Below are 22478 nucleotides of genomic sequence, written 5' to 3'. Positions count from 1 at the left end.
GAGACTCTGTCACTCTGTGACACTGAGACTCTGTGACTCTGTGACACTGAGACTCTGTGACACTGAGACTCTGTGACTCTGAGACTCTGTGACTCTGACTCTGTGACACTGAGACTCTGTCACTCTGTGACACTGAGACTCCGTGACTCTGTCACTCTGTGACTCTGTGACTCTGAGACACTGAGACTCTGTCACTGAGACTCTGTGACACTGAGACTCTGTGACACTGTGACACTGAGACTCTGTGACTCTGAGACTCTGTGACTCTGTGACACTGTGACTCTGTGACTCTGTCACTGAGACTCTGACACTGAGACTCTGTGACACTGAGACTCTGTGACTCTGTGACACTTTGACTCTGTGACTCTGTGACACTGTGACATTGTGACTCTGTGACTCTGTGACTGTGACACTGAGACTCTGACACTGAGACTCTGTGACTCTGTGACACTGAGACTCTGTGACTCTGTGACACTGTGACACTGTGACTCTGTGACACTGTGACTCTGTGACTCTGTGACTCTGTGACACTGACATTCTGTGACTCTGACACTGACACTCTGTGACACTGAGACTCTGTGACACTGACATTCTGTGACTCTGTGACTCTGACACTCTGTGACACTGACATTCTGTGACTCTGTGACTCTGACACTGACATTCTGTGACTCTGTGACACTGACACTGACATTCTGTGACTCTGAGATTTTCTCTCTCTCTGGGCCCATCCTTTGGCGCTTTCCCCTCCCCGGAACATCTCGCTTTGTCTCGGCGGAGGCTGATCATCATATTCTAATAAGGGGCGGGGCCGCGGAACATTAGAATATTCAGTGGAGGCGGGGCTGGAATATTAACGAGAGGTGACGTCACGAGGGGAGTCAGGGAGAGGGTCGGGGCCGCGCGTGCGCACTGCCCCATAGCAACAGCGGCTAGGCCGCGGAGCCTCGGGCCGGGAGTGGAGGCGGCGCCGGGAGCGAGAATGGCGGAGGCCGGCGATGCCGAGGGTCAGAGGAGGAGGAACAGGAGCGGGCCTGAGCCGCGGAGAATGGGTAAGGCAGAGCCGGGCGAGGGCACCGGCTTCCGGGCTCAGCGGCCGGGGACCCGCTCCTGGGAGAGTGACCGCGACCCCCGCTCCCCGCTCCCGACTCCCCCCGCTCCCGCACCCCGATCCCCCGCTCCCGGGCCCCCGGCCCCCGCACCCCGATCCCCCGCTCCCGACCCTCCGCCCCCGTGCCCCCGCCCCCCCGCTCCCGACCCCCTGCTCGCTGCCCTCCGCTCCGGCCCTCCGCTCCCGGACCCCCTGCTCCCGACCCCCCGCTCCCGGCCCTCAGTGTCGGGTGGGTGGGTGTGGGGTGTGGGTCAGTGTCGGGTGGGTGGGGGGTGTGGGTCAGTGTCGGGTGGGTGTGGGGTGTGGGTCAGTGTCGGGTGGGTGGGGGGTGTGGGTCAGTGTCGGGTGGGTGGGGGGTGTGGGTCAGTGTCGGGTGGGTGGAGGGTGTGGGGTGTGGGTCAGTGTCGGGTGGGTGGGGGGTGTGGGTCTGTCGGGTGGGGGGTGTGGGGTGTGGGTCAGTGTCGGGTGGGTGGGGGGTGTGGGTCAGTGTCGGGTGGGTGTGGGGTGTGGGTCAGTGTCGGGTGGGTGGGGGGTGTGGGTCAGTGTCGGGTGGGTGGGGGGTGTGGGTCAGTGTCGGGTGGGTGGGGGGTGTGGGTCAGTGTCGGGTGGGTGGGGGGTGTGGGTCAGGGTGGGGGGTGTGGGTCAGTGTCGGGTGGGTGGGGGGTGTGGGTCAGTGTCGGGTGGGGGGTGTGGGTCAGTGTCGGGTGGGTGGGGGGTGTGGGTCAGTGTCGGGGGGGTGGGTGTGGGTCAGTGTCGGGGGTGTGGGTCAGTGTCGAGTGGGGAGTGTGGGTCAGTGTCGGGGTGGGGTGTGGGTCAGTGTCGGGGGTGTGGGGTGTGGGTCAGTGTCGGGGTGGGGTGTGGGTCGGGTCGGGTCGGGTCGGGATGGTGTTTGTTCCCAGTCCCGGTCTTGCCAGCAGCGATCACTGGATGAGGATCAGGGCTGGGAATCCTGACTCTCCCCAACCTTTGCCCCAGCGAGGTTCAGCTAATCAGGAGTTGGTTACTGATCAGAGCCTTTCACTCAATGCCTTCGCTTGGTGCTAATGTGCTAGTTTTTTCTGGGCTCGGTATTTTTTCCTCATTCATTGGTTTGAGTGACCATTTCTCTCTCCTGGACTGTTCCTGTGTTTTACAATGATCAGTATCAGGATGAGCTTAGTGACGGGGTGTATTAATATGTGAAACAAGACTGGAGTATGGTGCGTCAATTTATGCTAACTTGTGCGATCAGATTCAAGGAAGAAATTTCATTTATGTAGCACCTTGTCACATCCTGATGCTGTCCCAAAGTCCTTCACGCCCAGTGAATCACTCCTGTGCAGCCAATCTGCCCAGCAAGGCCCCACAAACAGCGAATGAATCAATGACCAGTTGATGTCTTCCTGGTGTTGGTTGAGAGTCCTGGGACTGTAGGAGGTTCCATTCCCCCCCTCCCTCCTTACAGACAGTTCTTGGACTTCAGGATTTAGACGAACAAAATACGCACAACACAGGGTTTGGCTCAACCTTTGATTTGTTCGTTTATTGAACTCTCAAAATTCCCCCAGTACAAACCCCTCTGTGATTTGACCGGGATAACACAAAACCCACATTACAAAACCCTTACACAAAGTTACCTGAATCTGACACGAAATACCAGTTAAAACGAGTCAGTGTTTAAGGATAGCAAAATACTGCAGATGCTGGAAATCCGAAATAACAACAGAAAATGCTGGAAAAACTCAGCAGGCCAGGCAACATCCGTGGAGAGAAATTAGAGTCGACGTTTCGGGTCGAACCCTTTTTCAAAACTGGAAAGGAAATGAAATAGATCGAAGGCAGGGCTGGGAGAGAACAAAAGAAGTAAAGAGACATTAAGAGGTATTCAAAACCAGGCGAGATGGTAATAGGACAAGTGGAGACAAAAGGCGGCTCAGATTAGGTGTGAAGTGTACTGGCAGGATGAGAGACAGCTGCCATGTGGGAGAGAGAAAAAAAGAAAAGGGGGGGGGAGGGAAAACCCAAAACAAAGGGGTGGAAAAAATATATAAGTAAAAATGTAATAGGGGCCGAGGTTATGATCTGAAATTGTTGAACTCGATATTGAGTCCGGAAGGCTGCAGAGTGCCTAATCGGAAGATGAGGTGCTGTTCCTCGAGTTTATGTTGAGCTTCCGTGGAACAATGCAAGAGGCCAAGGACGGTGCGGTGTTTAAGGAATCGCGCTTTGCTGCCTGCGGGTTAATTACTTCTCAGGACACTGAATTAAAGCCAGGAATGCAGTATCCTCTGAAGCCGCAGTGTGGTGTTGGCATGTGCTAGGCTGCTGTATGCTTGAAATGACCTTTCCTGGGCCTCGTGTCATGCCGGTTTCACATCTAACCTGTACCACAGACTCATCCATCTCTCCGATTGATGAGCCAGCAATTCCCGGAAACACAAACCTGCTTTCCTCCTTTTACATTCTTCCTGTTGGTGCGTGACCCACAATACAAAACCCTTACACAAGGTTACCTGAATCTGACGATCTGCTTTGTTCTGTGACGTCTGTTCAGAAACTAGCTGAAGACCCACCTGACTTGTCCCTATCCAGCATTCCCAGTGGCCTAAATAGTCACTTCCTGGAGGCACTTGAAGGCTGATTGGTGGAGGTTCTACAATGGGAGCTCACAGCACCCTCTAATCTGAACTCCTCCATCGCAACAACTTGAATTGATCTAGCGCCTTAAACATAGTAAAATCTCCTGAGGTGCTTCACAAACAAAACTTGACACCAAGCCAAAGATGGAGACAAAAGCTTGGTCAAAAAGGTAGGTTTTAAGGAATATCTTAAATGAAAGAGAGAAGTGGAGAGGTTTAAAGAGGGAATTCCAAAGCATAGAGCCTAGACGGCTGAAGGCACGGCCACCAATGGCGGGGCGACGGAAGTGGGAGATGCACAAGAGGCCAGAATTGGAGGCCAGGAAAACTAACATAAGCTGACTGGCTTTCTTTTTTTAATTTTCCTTTTTAAGATTGTCCAGTTGTAATTTGACGCTTTATCTTCTCAAAATATTTTCTACCGCTTGATTTTTTTCTGAATGAGGAACACAAGATGTTTCTGTGCTGTAGACTCTGAACAAGACTGACGCTTCCCTGCCCCAGTCTGGGAGCAGCCCCATTAGTATCACTGCAGGGAGGTTGTGTGCAGGTTTCACACTAAGCGTGACAGGACACAGCCCGAGCAGTGACTCAGTAAATACTTTCAGTGCCCGTGTAATCTGGGAAAATTAATGATTAATCTTTGAGTGTGCAATTTTGAAAGGCATTTCTTGTAACTTGTTGGGTTTCCTGCCTAGCTGTACCTCCCGTCACCTGGCTCGTCTAAACCCCCGCAGTGGCAGTGTGGCCCTCATCACCAAATCACACTCTCCCTTCTCCCCCCATCTCCTCTGGCACAGTCTCCTTAGAACATCTCGCCTTGTTCCACCCCTCTCAAATCTCCTTTAACATCCTTGTTCCAGTTTCTCACGGAGATACCCTCCCTGCTTTTCCCTCCGCCTCGGCACTTTGCTCATTCTCGGTGATTTCACCTTGTCCTCCCTGAACCTCCTACACTACATAGAGTCATAGAGTTATACAGCATGGAAAGAGGCCCTTCAGCCCATCACGTCCGCGCCGGCCATCAAGCCCTGTCTAATCTAATCCCATTTTCCAGCATTTGGTCCGTAGCCTTGTATGCTATGGCATTTCAAGTGCTCATCCAAATGCTTCTTGAATGTTGTGAGGGTTCCTGCCTCTACCACCCTTTCAGGCAGTGAGTTCCAGATTCCAACCACCCTCTGGGTGAAAAAGTTTTTCCTCAAATCCCCTCTAAACCTCCTGCCCCTTATCTTGAATCTATGCCCCCTTGTTATTGACCCCTCTACTAAGGGGAAAAGTTCCTTTCTATCTACCCTATCTATGCCCCTCATAATTTTGTACACCTCAATCAGGTCCCCCCTCAGCCTTCTCTGCTCCAAGGAAAACAACCCCAGCCTGTCCAGTCTCTCTTCATAGCTGAAGCGCTCCAGCCCAGGTAACATCCTGGTAAATCTCCTCTGTACCCTCTCCAAAGCAATCACATCCCTCCTATAGTGTGGCGACCAGAACTGCACACAGTATTCCAGCTGTGGCCTAACTAGCGTTTTGTACAGCTCCATCATAACCTCCCTGCTCTTATATTCTATGCCTCGGCTAACGAAGGCAAGTTTCCCATATGCCTTTTTAACCACCTTATCTACCTGTCCTGCTGCCTTTAGGGATCCATGTACATGCACACCAAGGTCCCTCTGATCCTCTCTTTCCGAGGGTCTTACCATTCATTGTGTATTCCCTTGCCTTGTTAGTCCCTCCAAAATGCATCACCTCACACTTTTCAGGGTTAAATTCCATTTGCCACTTTTCCGCCCATCTGACCAACCCATCTATATCGTCCTGTAGCCTTAGGCTTCCCTCCTTGCTATTTACCACCCCACCAATTTTCGTGTCATCTGCGAACTTACTGATCATACCTTTTACGTTCACATCCAAACCAGACCACAAACAGCAAGGGACCCAGCACCGATCCCTGCAGTACACCACTGAACACAGGCTTCCAGTCACAAAAACAACCTTCGACCATCACCCTCTGCCTTCTGCCACTAAGCCAGTTTTGGATCCAATGTGCCAAGGCACCCTGGATCCCATGGGCTCTTACCTTCTTGACCAGTCTCCTGTGCGGGACTTTGTCGAAAGCCTTACTGAAATCCATGTAAACCACATCCACTGCACTACCCTCATCCACACACCTAGTCACCCCCTCGAAAAATTCAATCAAATTGGTCAGACATGACCTTCCCTTGACAAAGCCATGCTGGCTATCCCTAATTAATCCTTGCCTCTCCAAGTGGAGACTAATTCTGTCCCTCAGAATTTTTTCCAATAATTTCCCTACCACTGATGTTAGGCTCACTGGCCTGTAATTCCCTGGTTTATCCCTACTACCCTTCTTGAATAATGGTACTACGTTAGCTGTTCTCCAGTCCTCTGGCACATCCCCTGTGGCCAGAGAGGTTCTGAAAATTTGTGTCAGAGCCCCTGCAATCTCCTCCTTTGCCTCACATAGCAGCCTGGGATACATCTCGTCCGGGCCTGAGGATTTATCCACTTTTAAGCCTGCTAAAACCGCTAGTACCTCCTCCCTCTCGATGCTAATATGTTCAAGTATATCACAGTCCCCCTGCCCGATTTCTATGTCCACATCGTCCTTCTCCATAGTGAACACAGATGCAAAAAATTAATTTAAAACCCCACCTACATTTTCTGGCTCTACACACAGCTTGCCACTCTGGTCCCTAATAGGCCCTACTCTTTCCCTAGTTATCTTCTTGCCCTTAATATACTTATAAAACACTTTAGGATTTTCCTTTATTTTGCTCGCCAGTGTTATTTCATGGCCCCTCCTCGCTCACCTAATTTCTTTTTTAAGTATCCCCCTGCACTTTTTATACTCCTCTAGGGCTTCCTCTGTCTTTAATTCTTTGTATCTGCCAAAAGCCCCCCTTTTTTTCCTAATCCATTCTCGTATATCCCTTGTCATCCAAGGTTCCCTGGGCTTGTTGGTCCCACCCTTGACCTTTACGGGAACATGTTGCCATTGTACTCTCTCAATTACCTTTCTGAAAGACTTCCATTGCTCCGATGTGGATTTTCCATCAAGAATCTGATCCCAGTCCACTTTGGCCAGATCCTGCCTTATATTAAAATCGGCCTTCCCCCAATTTAGAACCTTTATTTCCGGTCCATCCTTGTCCTTTTCCATGACTACCTTAAATCTCACCGAATTATGGTCACTGTCACCAAAGTGCTCACCTACTAACACTTCTACCACTTGCCCGGCCACATTCCCTAGAATTAGGTCCAGTACCGCCCCCTCTCTTGTAGGACTTTCTACATGTTGGCTCAAAAAGCTCTCCTGGATGCACTTTAAGAATTCTGCACCCTCTACGCCTTTCACACTCTGACTATCCCAGTTAATATTGGGGAAGTTGAAATCCCCCACTATTATTACCCTATTATTTGCACACTTCTCTGATATTTGCCTACATATCTGTTCCTCTACCTCCCCCTGACTGTTGGGGCCTATAGTACACTCCCAGCAAAGTGCTTGCCCCCTTTTTGTTTTTAAGTTCAACCCATATGGCCTCATTAGAGGAACCGGTTAATATATCATCCCTCCTTACAACAGTAATTGACTCCTTGATTAATATTGTGACACCCCCTCCTCTTTTTACCCCCCCCCCCCCCCCTCTGTCTCGCCTGAAGATTCTATACCCCGGAATATTGAGCTGCCAGTCTTGCCCCTCCCTCAACCATGTCTCCGTGATAGCAACAATATCATACTCCCATGTGTTCATCAACAACTTCAGTTCATCCACCTTATTCGCAAGACTCCTTGCATTAAAATAAATGCCATCCAGCCTTGCCCTACTCCCTTGTGCCGTTACATATTTGCTCTGCCTTCCAGTCTGACTTATTTTTTCCTCTCTATTTGGCTGTACATCAGCCCCTATTATAGTTCCACTCTGTATCCCATCCCCCTGCCAAGTTAGTTTAAACCCCCCCCAACAGTGCTAGCAAACCTCCCCGCAAGGATATTTGTCCCGTTCTGGTTTAGGTGCAACCCGTCCGACTTGTACAAGTCCCACCTTCCCCAGAAACAGGCCCAGTGATCCAGGAAACTAAAGCCCTCCCTCCTGCACCAACTCTTTAGCCACGCATTCATCTGCTCTATCCTCCTATTCCTATACTCACTAGCACGTGGCACCGGGAGTAATCCAGAGATTACAACCTTTGAGGTCCTGCTCTTTAATCTGCTACCTAGCTCCCTAAATTCTTGCTGCAGGACCTCATCCCTCTTCCTACCCATGCCGTTGGTCCCAATGTGAACCATGACCTCTGACTGTTCACCCTCCCCCTTCAGAATGCCCTGCAGCCGTTCACTGACATCCTTGACCCTGGCACCACCTGATTTGGGACACCCTGAGGTTGTGAAGGTTGTGAAACGCGCAGTAGAAATAAGTTTTTTTTCTCTCTCCCTTTGTATAATCTCTCCTACCCATAGCCTCAGGCACCCCCTTAACCTGCCATCTCACGTGGCCTTTCTACACCCCAGGCAAGGACATCTCCAACCACTTGTACCCCTCACCACTCGTGTCCTCCTACCCACTTCCTGCTGCATCTGTGGTGGGGAATAAGAAGATTCTTTCTGCCGTCTAGGCCCCATGCTCTGGAATTCCCTCCTTACACCCCCTGCGCCGCTCCATCTCATCCTTAAAACCGTTTGACCAACCCTTCCTGGTATCTCCTCCTTTGGCTCGCTGTCCATTTCTTGTCAAACTGCGCTCTGAGAGGCGCTGTGGCACGGTTTCTAGATTAATGGTGTTTTTTTCTACAATTTCTGGCTTGTTTCTGCCCAAGAAGAGGGAGGCTGTGCTGCTGCAGTTGGTGATGCACAGGATGCTGAGCCAGTGGACGGGTAGTGCTGTCTCAGCCTGGGCCTAAGGCTCCGCTTTGTAGATGGGCAGAGCTGCAGTATTTGATCCTATAGCTCGACTCTGCTGTCGCATTTGTGTGTAGTCGTCATAATGTTCGTTGCATTCAGCAGCATTCTCTAACTTTGTGTTTCTCGTCTTTTAGACCAAGTTAGTGAGCAGATCATGCTTACAGGAGCAACACTTCTGCGGGGGTATGTGTCCGTTTTTTTGATTTAATACTTGCTCACCTGTTTCATTGCTCTCAGGTAGTCTGGAGTCTGGTGATTTAGCTGCCAATTTGGCCACTACTCCGATTCCCCTAGTGGGGAGGCGGTCTAAGGTCGGAGGGCAGCTTCAGGTAATGGTTGTTGGGAAGAGTTTGGATACTCTCATTATCCCAGGAGCCTCGTCGGGTTATTGCAGGCTCTCCCAAAGCTCGGAATGTGGTGTCGGCTCGGCACAGCACAGCAGGCTAGTTAGTACGGTGAGAATACACCCGAGATTCCCCGGGATTCACTCCCAGCCTTCGGCCGTGTTGTCAGGAGCCGGACGATGGCCAGCTGGTTCTCTGTAGGAAAATAATTCTGAAAAGTCCAGAGCGAGTCTCCTGGAGTAGGCCGTGCATGAGTTAGTGGTTGGTTTGAGAAGTTGAGGGATGCCAGGACACGAGGATAGTGTTTTGTAAAATAAAGACACATGTACGCTGTAAGTGATGAAATGTAGTTTGAATGTTGATGTGTGGCCATTTCACGGAGCCAGTTACAGTTAAATTAGTGATGTTAGTTTAGTCAGTGAGAATCAGGATTGGGCTGGAGACTGCACTAACTGAGGAAATGGACCGAGGGATGGTTCTGAAGAGCTACCACCAGCAGAGAGCTGATGGGCCGAATAGGCTCCTCATGTGTTGGAATTTCTGTGATGACCCAGGGATAATGATTTTAAAATTTCAGATTTATCATAGATCGGACGACTCGAGGTGCCGAAGGTTGTGAAATGTCGGTAACCATCACCGAGCTTGGGGGCAAAGAGGATGAACTGTGTAACCCCGATGTAAAGCGTCTCGGGGTCTGCCTGCGACAGATTGGGGACGAGCTCGACGGAAATGTAGAGTTACAGAGGTGAGGAGCAGACCAACAGAGGCTGCAGCCCATTGACAAGAGCCGGGGACTGGGACCTCAGCCTCCAATACTGCTGGGCACTTCATCTCCCTACTAGCCTGTTTGGTTTCAGCCTGTTTGGTTCCTGTCTACTGCATCGACTTTCAATAACAGGTCACTGGAGGGGGCAGCCTGAATGCCCAGCCAGCAGATGGAGGAGACGTTAATCTCATCACTCGGTCGGGATTCGAGCCCAGAGGGACAGGGACAGTAAACCTAACCCTAACTCGCTGAAGCAACCAATCTCTCGAAGCGGTTAATCCAGTTCCCTGACTTAATGTCTGTCTTTTCACAGCCTGTGTGTGTTGTCCCTGTTTGTGAAAATGAGACCCTGTGAGATTTCAGCCTGTGGTTTTGTAGAAAGTACTACATTGAGTAATGTTGCAGTCTGTGATTTGAAAACTCTGCAACAACAAAGGGAGTAGTAGCAGGACATTTAGAAAATCATAATACAATCAAGCAGAGTCAACATGGTTTTATGAAAAGAAAATCGTGTTTGACAAATTTATTAGAGTTCTTTGAGTGTGTAACGAGCAGGGTGGATTAAGGGGAACCAGTAGATGTAGTGTATTTGGATTTTCAAAAGGTATTCGATAAGGTGCCACATAAAAGGTTACTGCACAAGATAAGAGCTCATGGTGTTGGGGGTAATATATTAGCATGGATAGAGGATTGGCTAACTAACAGAAAACAGAGAGTCGGGATAAATGGGTCATTTTCAGGTTGGCAAACTGTAACTAGTGGATCAGGGATCAGTGCTGGGGCCTCAACTATTTACAATCTATATTAGTGACTTGGATGATGCGACTGAGTGTACTGTAGCCAAATTTGCTGACGATACAGGTGGGACAGCAAGTTGTGAGGAGGGCAGAGTCTGCAAAGGGACAGAGAGAGGTTCAGTGAGTGGGCAAACATTTGGCAGGTGGAGTATAATGTGGGAAAATGTTGAGGTTATTCACTTTGGTAGGAAGAATAGAAAAGCAAAATATTATTTAAATGGAGAGAGACTACAGAATGCTGCGGTCCAGAGGGGTCTGGGGGTCCTCGTACATGAAACACAAAAAGTTAGCATGCAGGTACAGCAAGTACAGGAAACTCTCTCTTAACCGGCAAAATTCAGGAGTAGGTTCAGGTAAGTTTTGCTATATATTAGTGGCCGTGTAACCGGGGTTCCTGGATCTGTGGCCGTGTAACCGGGGTTCCTGGATCTGTGGCCGTGTAACCGGGGTTCCTGGATCTGTGGCCGTGTAACCGGGGTTCCTGGATCTGTGGCCGTGTAACCGGGGTTCCTGGATCTGTGGCCGTGTAACCGGGGTTCCTGGATCTGTGGCCGTGTAACCGGGGTTCCTGGATCTGTGGCCGTGTAACCGGGGTTCCTGGATCTGTGGCCGTGTAACCGGGGTTCCTGGATCTGTGGCCGTGTAACCGGGGTTCCTGGATCTGTGGCCGTGTAACCGGGGTTCCTGGATCTGTGGCCGTGTAACCGGGGTTCCTGGATCTGTGGCCGTGTAACCGGGGTTCCTGGATCTGTGGCCGTGTAACCGGGGTTCCTGCACCTGTGGCCGTGTAACCGGGGTTCCTGCACCTGTGGCCGTGTAACCGGGGTTCCTGCACCTGTGGCCGTGCAACAGGGACTCCTGGATCTGTGGCCGTGTAACTGGGGCTCCTGCACCTGTGGCTGTGTACGGGGCTCTCGTACCTTGGTAAGTATACCTCTCTGTAATCGGGACTTTTTGATCAACCGGCACCACGCCGGTCCTGTCGGTGCCGGGTAAAAAAGAGTTTCCTGTAATTAGGATGGCAAATGGAATGTTGGCCTTCATTGCAAAGGGAATGGAGTATAAAAGTAGGGAAGTCTTGCTACAACTGTACAGGGTGTTGGTGAGACCACACCTGGAGTACTGCGTACAGTTTTGGTCTCTTTATTTAAGGGAGGATATACTTGCATTGGAGGCAGTTCAGAGAAGGTTCACGAGGTTGATTCCGGAGATGAAGGGCTTGTCTTATGAGGAAAGGTTGAGCAGGTTGGGCCTACACTCATTGGAGTTTAGAATGAGAGGTGATCTTATTGAAACACACAAGATTCTGAAGGGGCTTGACAGGGCAGATGCTGAGGCTGTTTCCCCTCGTGGGGGAATCTAGAACTAGGGGGGGGGGGCATAGTTTCAGAATAAGGGGTCGCCCATTTAAGATGGAAATGAGGAGGAATTTCTTCTCTGAGGGTCGTGAATCTTTGGAATTCTCTTCCCCCGAGAGCTGTGGAGGCTGGGTCAGTGAATATATTTAAGGTGGAGATAGACAGATTTTTGAACGATAAGGGAGTCGAGGGTTATGGGGAGCGGGCAGGGAAGTGGAGTTGAGGCCAAGATCAGATCAGCCATGATCTTATTGAATGGCGGAGCAGGCTCCAGGGGCCGAATGGCTGACTCCTGCTCCTATTTCTTATGTTCTTATAACTGCAGCACGTGATGGGTGTGGAGCATTTCCGGTCTTGTGGCCTGGAATCCCCAGCCCGCTGACCCTCGGTGACCTTGTGGTCGGGTCCTGATTGTTAACCCTTCGATGTAGAGCAAGCTCAGTGAACGAGGCCACTTGCTGGAACTGTACCGTGCAGTGGGTGTGGCTGTCATCTGATGCTCTCTTTGTCTGAATTTCTCGACCCGATTCCTGCCGTACGCCCGGTATCCAAGTCTGTTTAATGGTTATACTAGTGAGCCTGGTTAATTTGAGCTTCCTCCTGCACACAGGATGATCGACAGCATCGGCAACCAGTGCCCCAAGGAGCTGTTTTTCAGAGTGGCCCAGGAACAGTTTGCGGATGGAGTCATCAACTGGGGGAGAGTGGTGACTCTCTTCTACTTTGCCTGCAAGCTCGTTGTGAAGGTACGGCTGCTTTCTGTGGGCGAGGGCAGCATGTAGCGGCAATCTAACTAATCCGTACTCTAGCAGCACCCCAGGGCAGAGCTGCTCAGATCCATCACTGCAAGAGTAATGTCCAAAATATTCACCAAATAAAATTGCTTCCTGATATCTGGCAGTAATTCCCAGACACCCAGGGGAGGGGCAGGTAACAACACACACAAAACTGAATCTCCCATTTCTAATCTGCACCCGAACCCAGTGGCGTTAATGCATCAGACAGGGCGAGGGGGGAGAGCGGAGAGCAGAAGGAATGATCCCGAGTGTAAAGGGGCTGAGCCATGAGGGAAGGTTAGAGAAGAACGAGCTCGACAATCTGAAGAGAAAGGTTAACGGGGTGCATCGTCAAGCCATGTCAAATACTGTATGGTATAGATCTACAAGATAAAGCCAGAATATTACTTCAAAGTAAGCCAGGCTAAAAAGGAATTTAAATGAGTGAAAAGTAAATTTAAAACAGATATTGGAATTGCTGTTGGATGGGGAGAGTCGGGACTAGCGGAACAGGCTTCGATGGGAGAGTCGGGATTGGGGACGGGCTTCGATGGGAGAGTCGGGATCAGAGGGACGGGCTTCGATGGGAGAGTCGGGATTGGGGACGGGCTTCGATGGGAGAGTCGGGACTAGCGGAACAGGCTTCGATGGGAGAGTCGGGATTGGGGACGGGCTTCGATGGGAGAGTCGGGACTAGCGGAACAGGCTTCGATGGGAGAGTCGGGATTGGGGACGGGCTTCGATGGGAGAATCGGGACTGGGGACGGGCTTCGATGGGAGAGTCGGGATCAGAGGGATGGGCTTCGATGGGAGAATCGGGACTGGGGACAGGCTTCGATGGGAGAGTTGGGATTGGAGACGGGCTTCGATGGGAGAGTCGGGACTGGGGACGGGCTTCGATGGGAGAGTCGGGATCAGGGACGGGCTTCGATGGGAGAGTCGGGACTGGGGACGGGCTTCGATGGGAGAGTCGGGACTGGGGACGGGCTTCGATGGGAGAGTCGGGATCAGGGACGGGCTTCGATGGGAGAGTCGGGACTGGGGACAGGCTTCGATGGGAGAGTCGGGACTGGGGACGGGCTTCGATGGGAGAGTCGGGATCAGGGACGGGCTTCGATGGGAGAGTCGGGATCAGGGACGGGCTTCGATGGGAGAGTCGGGACTGGGGACGGGCTTCGATGGGAGAGTCGGGACTGGGGACGGGCTTCGATGGGAGAGTCGGGATCAGGGACGGGCTTCGATGGGAGAGTCGGGATCAGGGACGGGCTTCGATGGGAGAGTCGGGACTGGGGACGGGCTTCGATGGGAGAGTCGGGACTGGGGACGGGCTTCGATGGGAGAGTCGGGACTGGGGACGGGCTTCGATGGGAGAGTTGGGACTGGGGACGGGCTTCGATGGGAGAGTCGGGACTGGGGACGGGCTTCGATGGGAGAGTTGGGACTGGGGACGGGCTTCGATGGGAGAGTCGGGATCAGGGACGGGCTTCGATGGGAGAGTCAGGACTGGGGACGGGCTTCGATGGGAGAGTCGGGACTGGGGACGGGCTTCGATGGGAGAGTCGGGACTGGGGACGGGCTTCGATGGGAGAGTCGGGATCAGGGACGGGCTTCGATGGGAGAGTCGGGACTGGGGACGGGCTTCGATGGGAGAGTCGGGACTGGGGACGGGCTTCGATGGGAGAGTCGGGATCAGGGACGGGCTTCGATGGGAGAGTCGGGACTGGGGACAGGCTTCGATGGGAGAGTCGGGACTGGGGACGGGCTTCGATGGGAGAGTCGGGATCAGGGACGGGCTTCGATGGGAGAGTCGGGACTGGGGACGGGCTTCGATGGGAGAGTCGGGATTGGGGACGGGCTTCGATGGGAGAGTTGGGATTGGAGACGGGCTTCGATGGGAGAGTCGGGATTGGGGACGGACTTCGATGGGAGAGTCGGGACTGGGGACGGGCTTCGATGGGAGAGTCGGGACTGGGGACGGGCTTCGATGGGAGAGTCGGGATTGGGGACGGACTTCGATGGGAGAGTCGGGATCAGAGGGACGGGCTTCGATGGGAGAGTCGGGACTGGGGACGGGCTTCGATGGGAGAGTTGGGATTGGAGACGGGCTTCGATGGGAGAGTCGGGATTGGGGACGGACTTCGATGGGAGAATCGGGACTGGGGACGGGCTTCGATGGGAGAGTTGGGATTGGAGACGGGCTTCGATGGGAGAGTCGGGACTGGGGACGGGCTTCGATGGGAGAGTTGGGATTGGAGACGGGCTTCGATGGGAGAGTCGGGACTGGGGACGGGCTTCGATGGGAGAGTCGGGATTGGGGACGGACTTCGATGGGAGAGTCGGGATTGGGGACGGGCTTCGATGGGAGAGTCGGGATTGGGGACGGACTTCGATGGGAGAGTCGGGATTGGGGACGGACTTCGATGGGAGAGTCGGGATTGGGGACGGACTTCGATGGGAGAGTCGGGACTGGGGACGGGCTTCGATGGGAGAGTTGGGATTGGAGACGGGCTTCGATGGGAGAGTCGGGACTGGGGACGGGCTTCGATGGGAGAGTCGGGACTGGGGACGGGCTTCGATGGGAGAGTCGGGACTGGGGACGGGCTTCGATGGGAGAGTCGGGATCAGAGGGACGGGCTTCGATGGGAGAGTTGGGATTGGAGACGGGCTTCGATGGGAGAGTCGGGATTGGGGACGGACTTCGATGGGAGAGTCGGGACTGGGGACGGGCTTCGATGGGAGAATCGGGACTGGGGACGGGCTTCGATGGGAGAGTCGGGATCAGGGACGGGCTTCGATGGGAGAGTCGGGACTGGGGACGGGCTTCGATGGGAGAGTCGGGATCAGGGACGGGCTTCGATGGGAGAGTTGGGATTGGAGACGGGCTTCGATGGGAGAGTCGGGACTGGGGACGGGCTTCGATGGGAGAGTTGGGATTGGAGACGGGCTTCGATGGGAGAGTCGGGATTGGGGACGGACTTCGATGGGAGAATCGGGACTGGGGACGGGCTTCGATGGGAGAGTCGGGACTGGGGACGGGCTTCGATGGGAGAGTTGGGATTGGAGACGGGCTTCGATGGGAGAGTCGGGATTGGGGACGGACTTCGATGGGAGAGTCGGGACTGGGGACGGGCTTCGATGGGAGAGTCGGGATTGGGGACGGACTTCGATGGGAGAGTCGGGATTGGGGACGGACTTCGATGGGAGAGTCGGGACTGGGGACGGGCTTCGATGGGAGAGTCGGGACTGGCGACGGGCTTCGATGGGAGAGTTGGGATTGGAGACGGGCTTCGATGGGAGAGTCGGGATTGGGGACGGGCTTCGATGGGAGAGTCGGGACTGGGGACGGGCTTCGATGGGAGAGTCGGGACTGGGGACGGGCTTCGATGGGAGAGTTGGGACTGGGGACGGGCTTCGATGGGAGAGTCGGGACTGGGGACGGGCTTCGATGGGAGAGTTGGGATTGGAGACGGGCTTCGATGGGAGAGTCGGGATTGGGGACGGGCTTCGATGGGAGAGTCGGGACTGGGGACGGGCTTCGATGGGAGAGTCGGGACTGGGGACGGGCTTCGATGGGAGAGTCGGGACTGGGGACGGGCTTCGATGGGAGAGTCGGGACTGGGGACGGACTTCGATGGGAGAGTCGGGACTTGGGACGGGCTTCGATGGGAGAGTCGGGACTGGCGACGGGCTTCGATGGGAGAGTTGGGATTGGAGACGGGCTTCGATGGGAGAGTCGGGATTGGGGACGGGCTTCGATGGGAGAGTTGGGATTGGAGACGGGCTTCGATGGGAGAGTTGGGATTGGAGACGGGCTTCGATGGGAGAGTCGGGATTGGGGACGGGCTTCGATGGGAGAGTCGGGACTAGCGGGACGGGAGAGTCGGGACTGGGGACGGGCTCGATGGGCCGAGCTGCCTCTTGTTGTGGACAAGCTCCTACTTGTTACAGTCTGCTGTGTGTGGGTGGTGAGGTTAACTTGTTTTATTGAGTTCCGCTGTTTGTGACAGTATCAGAAGCTTATCTGGGAAATTAATCTCCTGTGATTGCTGCAGTTTTCTCTGCCCTTTTGTTCTGTGTTGTACTCTGCAATCGACAATTACACTTTGCACACACAGTGGAGGAAAATGGTTTGGATTTGGGGTTGCTGTAGACCAGCTTTCCTCCTCTGTATGTCTGTTGACACCAGCAGTGTGGATTTACTGCGGGGCTCTATTCTGTGTGAAACAGCAAACGGTGGAAACCAGGATGCTGTGGAATTATGGAACTAGTCATCTTTGTCCCACCACAGCTGACGATTCTCACTCTCTATTCTGATCCAACAATCAACCCCCTGGGATGTGAATTGATACTCTAGTAAGTGGGTGCTCCACATCGCTTTAACTAGCCAACTAGTTAATGAGACTGGAGCAGGTTAGGGTTGTTAGTGAGACTGGAGCAGGCTAGGGTTGTAGTGAGACTGGAGCAGGTTAGGGTTGTTAGTGAGACCGGAGCAGGTTAGGGTTGTTAGTGAGACTGGAGCAGGTTAGGGTTATTAGTGAGACTGGAGCAGGTTAGGGTTGTTAGTGAGACTGGAGCAGGTTAGGGTTGTTAGTGAGACTGGAGCAGGTTAGGGTTGTTAGTGAGACTGGAGCAGGTTAGGGTTGTAGTGAGACTGGAGCAGGTTAGGGTTGTAGTGAGACTGGAGCAGGTTAGGGTTGTTAGTGAGACCGGAGCAGGTTAGGGTTGTTAGTGAGACCGGAGCAGGTTAGGGTTGTAGTGAGACTGGAGCAGGTTAGGGTTATTAGTGAGACTGGAGCAGGTTAGGGTTGTAGTGAGACTGGAGCAGGTTAGGGTTGTTAGTGAGACTGGAGCAGGTTAGGGTTGTTAGTGAGACCGGAGCAGGTTAGGGTTGTTAGTGAGACTGGAGCAGGTTAGGGTTGTTAGTGAGACTGGAGCAGGTTAGGGTTGTAGTGAGACTGGAGCAGGTTAGGGTTGTTAGTGAGACTGGAGCAGGTTAGGGTTGTTAGTGAGACTGGAGCAGGTTAGGGTTGTTAGTGAGACCGGAGCAGGTTAGGGTTATTAGTGAGACCGGAGCAGGTTAGGGTTATTAGTGAGACTGGAGCAGGTTAGGGTTATTAGTGAGACTGGAGCAGGTTAGGGTTGTTCGTGAGACCGGAGCAGGTTAGGGTTGTAGTGAGACTGGAGCAGGTTAGGGTTGTAGTGAGACTGGAGCAGGTTAGGGTTGTTAGTGAGACTGGAGCAGGTTAGGGTTATTAGTGAGACTGGAGCAGGTTAGGGTTATTAGTGAGACTGGAGCAGGTTAGGGTTGTTAGTGAGACTGGAGCAGGTTAGGGTTGTTAGTGAGACTGGAGCAGGTTAGGGTTGTAGTGAGACTGGAGCAAGTTAGGGTTGTTAGTGAGACTGGAGCAGGTTAGGGTTGCAGACTCTGAATGTATTCCGGGAAGTTTCATCACATGACCGCCAGCTGCCCTGCCCCCGCACTCTTGCCATTGGTCATCTGATATGTAAATCCTAACTGTGCTCCGCCTCCTCTGCCAATTGGAAAGCGAGCGACTGTTACCTGATTGGATGATTCTTGGCTGTCAGTTAAACAGCCTGTTTTTCCCATCTCCAATATTTCCATAACTATTAAACAAAAGTGTTCAAAGAAAATGGCAAAAATGTTTTGTTTAGTGGCCCAATGATTTTACTGCCGAGTTGCTTGCAGACTCCAGGGCAGCGCTAGAGGGTTTATACCCTGGAACTGGTGGGTCTGTCACTCGGGCTGGGATTTCCACCTCTGTTACAGAGACGTCTGGAGGCCAGCGTGCTGATGGGTTCCTCACCTCACTCGCAGCAAGCTGTGTACCTTTAGATGGTAAAAGTCCACAACCAAGCGCCCCAATTGGCTAGCTCTGGATTGGTGTCGTCCTTCACACTGAACTCCTGTACTCTCCACTTCTCAAAATGTCCATTGCTTGGCCCCAGGAGCTGAGTCTGTGCGCAGCAAGATTCACTGTGGGAGGGCCATGCTGTAGTGACCTGCAATATCCCTTTAAGGTGTGTGTCTAATGAGTGGCTAAGTAAGTGGGCAGAGATTTGGCAGATGGAATACAATACTGGAAAGTGTGAGGTCATGCACTTTGGCAGGAAAAATCATAGAGCAAGTTATTATCTTAATGGCAAGAAACTGGTAAGTACTGTAGTACAAAGGGATCTGGGGGTCCTGGTGCACGAAACTCAAAAAGTTAGTATGCAGGTGCAGCAAGTGATCAAGAAGGCCAATGGAATGTTGGCTTTTATTGCTAGGGGGTTGGAATATAAAAACAGGGAGGTATTGCTGCAGTTGTACAAGGTATTGGTGAGGCCGCACCTGGAATACTGCATACAGTTTTGGTGTCCATACTTAAGAAAAGACATACTTGCTCTCGAGTCAGTACAAAGAAGGTTCACTCGGTTAATCCCGGGGATGAGGGGGTGGTCATATGAGGAGAGGTTGAGTAGATTGGGACTCTACTCATTGGAGTTCAGAAGAATGAGAGGCGATCTTATTGAAACATATAAGATTGTGAAGGGGCTTGATCGGGTGGATGCGGTGAGGATGTTCCCAATGATGGGTGAAACTAGAACTAGGGGGCATAATCTTAAAATAAGGGGCTGCTCATTCAAAACTGAGATGAGGAGAAACTTCTTCACTCAGAGGGTGGTAGGTTTGTGGAATTTGCTGCCCCAGAAAGCTGTGGAAGCTACATCATTAAATAAATTTAAAACAGAAATAGATAGTTTCCTAGAAGTAAAGGGAATTAAGGGTTACGGGGAGCGGGCAGGAAATTGGACATGAGTCTAGGTTCGGAATGGTCATGGCCCTGTGGGTAGTGGAGTGGGCCTCGGGGCCGTGTAGCCTTGTTCTGCTCCTACTGTGTTCTAATTCTGTTAGATTTCAGGAGATGGTTTTATTCCTGTTCCTGGCTGGGGTGGAGATCGCCTTTACAGAAGGTAAGTACTGTAGAAAATATAGGGACAGAGTGATCTCCTGGAAGAATTTCGATCGCCTAGATGGGTCGGAGAGGAATTTCCCAGATTTTTTTCTCCCAAATTGGCCATTGGGTCTTTTATCTGGTTTTTCGCCTCTCCCGGGAGATCACATGGGTTCGGGTGGATGCAGAGTGATAGAAGATTTGAGGTTAGGATCAGATCAGCCATGATCTTATTGAATGGTGGAGCAGGCTCGAGGGGCCAATTGGCCTACTCCTGCTCCTATTTCTTATGTTCTTATGTTCTTATTTCTAGGCCATGTGCCAGAAGATTCCAGAACTGATCCAAACTATAATCAGTTGGACTATGGAATATATCCAGGAGAATATTCTGCGGTGGATTCGAGAGCATGGGGGCTGGGTGAGTGGCCACACCAGCATTTTGTCTCTGAGATTTAATGTAAATATCTCATGCTGTGCTTTGTATATCCCTCCCTGCAGTGTGGTTAATAATAGGCTGGTGACTGACCCGCGTTACTAGTCCTGACATTGAGCTTTAGTGATGGTGGAGGAAGACCATCAACTGGGAAACCTCCAGCATTACATAGTATTGTTCCCTGAGGAGTGGGTCTGGACACAGTAGCCTGGGGGAGAAGTACTGGTCAGCCCATGTCTGCCACTGGAGTTGGCAACATTAGGAGCAGAACTCCCCTGATCTGCTTTGAAATAGTACCATGGGATCAACAGCCTTGGATTAACATCTCATCTAAAAAATGGCCCCTCCGGCCGTGCGGCGCTCCGTCAGGACCGTCCCTCCGGCCGTGCGGCGCGCTCCCTCAGGACCGGCCGTGCGGCGCTCCGTCGGGACCGCCCCTCCGGCCGTGCGGCGCTCCGTCGGGACCGCCCCTCCGGCCGTGCGGCGCTCCGTCGGGACCGCCCCTCCGGCCGTGCGGCGCTCCGTCGGGTCCGGCCGTGCGGCGCTCCGTCGGGACCGCCCCTCCGGCCGTGCGGCGCTCCGTCGGGTCCGGCCGTGCGGCGCTCCGTCGGGACCGCCCCTCCGGCCGTGCGGCGCTCCGTCGGGACCGCCCCTCCGGCCGTGCGGCGCTCCGTCGGGACCGCCCCTCCGGCCGTGCACCGCTCCGTCGGGACCGCCCCTCCGGCCGTGCACCGCTCTCTCAGTACTGCACATGGCGTCTTGGCCTAGATTATGTCTCTGGAGTGGGGCTTGAACCCTTGAGCTTGTGACTCGAGCCATGCTGAGTATTTTACCAATCCGCTAAATAAGCTCAATGGTGACGGTGAAGTCCAATCCACAAATCAAAGGGCCTGCTGGACTATGGTAAAAATGAACGCAAATTGAAGAGGGATTGGATAGATGAGTCAAATCAGATGGAATGCCCGAGCCTCTCCTCCTCATCTTGTGATAAGCTGATAATCAGATGCCAGCACTGAGCTGGCTGCACGATGGCCCTGCGTGTGGAAGCTGTTTCGATTGATTGTAGCTCCAGTTATCCAGATCATTGGGGTGGAGACTACTGTTTCTTTGTGTGCAAAGTTCCCACAAGTCGCTGTCCCCGAAATAAGCCGTCTGAGGTGTTGAGGAATATGTAACGGAACTGCCATCTGCTTGTTTCGTCTAACCTGTTTTTGGTGGTTTTGTTTTGCAGGAAGCTCTCCTGGGCACACCAACCTGGCAAACCATCACCATCTTCACTCTGGGAGTCGTCATCACTCTGGTGGTGGTGCGATGGAAATCTTCCTAAAGTAGTGGTCAGAGCCCGGGGGAGCAGCAGAGGAGAGTGCGCTGGTGTGACCGGACCCTGCTCAGAGCAGCTTGAAAGAGCCATGGACCAGCTCCTCAACGAGGCCATGGCGCAGATTCCAGCAATTTGAGTTCATTTCTTCTCACCGATGCCCCTCACCTGTACAATCTGGGTGGTCCCCTGTGACTGAGGGTTCCGTGTGGCTTCTCTGATCATCGACCCATTGTGGAGTAGGCAGTTTATGTGCAGAGTAACGGGTGTCTATCCGTATCTTGGGATGGGGGGGGGCGCGGGGAGGAGGACGGGGAAGGGGGCGCGGGAGGCGGGGAGCGGGAGCAGGGGGCGGAGAGCGGGAGCAGGGGGCGGAGAGCGGGAGAAGGGGGCGGGGAGCGGGAGAAGGGGGCGGAGGGCGGGGGGGAAGGGGGCGGAGAGCGGGGGAAGGGGGCGGGAGAAGGGGGCGGGGAGCGGGAGAAGGGGGCGGCGGGGGGGAAGAGGGGGAGGGGGAGAGGGAAGGGGGCGGAGAGCGGGGGAAGGGGGTGGGGGGGAAGAGAGGGGGAGAGGGAAGGGGCGGAGAGCGGGAGAAGGGGGCGGGGAGCGGGAGAAGGGGGCGGGGGGGGAAGAGAGGGGGAGAGGGAAGGGGGTTGGAATTGTCGGCAGAATCGGTTTTAATGCCAGTTCTCCAATATTCTGTGGTTTGTTTCTTGCACAGTCTTGCTGTGCGCTGTATGTGGTAAAGTCACTTTATCATAATTAACAGGCTGATGGAGCTGGAGTAGGGTCTGACGCGGAGCAGTGCGAGTGCTGATTGTAGCCCTGGGCATTGATCAAGGTGACAGTCATATAAGATGTGTTTAGAGCTCCCAGCTTCACATCTCCAGAAAGTACAGATTCCTATCAGAGTTCAAACCCTCAGTGTCTGCCGCTTAAGGCAGTGTTCGAATGTTGTGCGAAGTGAGGAAGCCATCTTAGAAATGCTGGCGAGTGTGAAGGGATCTTGTTTTATGATGTATTCTACGCAGTGTAAAATGATGCTGGTTGCATGCACTTTGCCTTTTAGTTTTTTGCACGATG

The 22478-nt window shown here is 53.1% G+C and overlaps 1 protein-coding gene across 2 annotated transcripts; it reads left to right on the top strand.

Moving 5' to 3' along the window:
- Positions 1-833: 833 nt before the first annotated feature.
- On the top strand, positions 834-21708 carry LOC147099696 (apoptosis regulator BAX-like). Of its 2 annotated transcripts, none has more exons than XM_085969079.1 (6): positions 834-1049; positions 8785-8833; positions 9572-9739; positions 12526-12661; positions 19961-20065; positions 21312-21708. In XM_085969079.1, the coding sequence occupies exons 1-6, from the start codon at positions 980-982 to the stop codon at positions 21405-21407; spliced, it is 624 nt and encodes a 207-aa protein (XP_085825205.1). In that variant the 5' UTR covers positions 834-979; the 3' UTR covers positions 21408-21708. The 2 variants fall into 2 exon arrangements, with proteins under 2 accessions (XP_085825205.1, XP_085825207.1); XM_085969081.1 differs by having other exon boundaries at positions 867-1049; positions 9583-9739.
- Positions 21709-22478: the final 770 nt, after the last annotated feature.

Source organism: Somniosus microcephalus, chromosome 28 (genome assembly GCF_052327205.1).
Source record: "Somniosus microcephalus isolate GS21.2 chromosome 28, FLI_Smic_1.0, whole genome shotgun sequence".
NCBI classification, from domain to species: Eukaryota; Metazoa; Chordata; class Chondrichthyes; order Squaliformes; family Somniosidae; genus Somniosus; species Somniosus microcephalus.
Note: the sequence above shows the minus strand (reverse complement) of the source record. Positions and strands in the feature narration are given on the sequence as shown.

Excerpts from the sequence above, each read along its gene's own strand:
- LOC147099696 (XM_085969079.1), top strand. The coding sequence starts at position 980 with ATGGCGGAGGCCGGCGATGCCGAGGGTCAGAGGAGGAGGAACAGGAGC. Across the intron at positions 8,834-9,571 it reads GGAGCAACACTTCTGCGGGG|ATTTATCATAGATCGGACGA; the intron begins GTATGTGTCCGT and ends TTAAAATTTCAG. Across the intron at positions 9,740-12,525 it reads GGAAATGTAGAGTTACAGAG|GATGATCGACAGCATCGGCA; the intron begins GTGAGGAGCAGA and ends TCCTGCACACAG.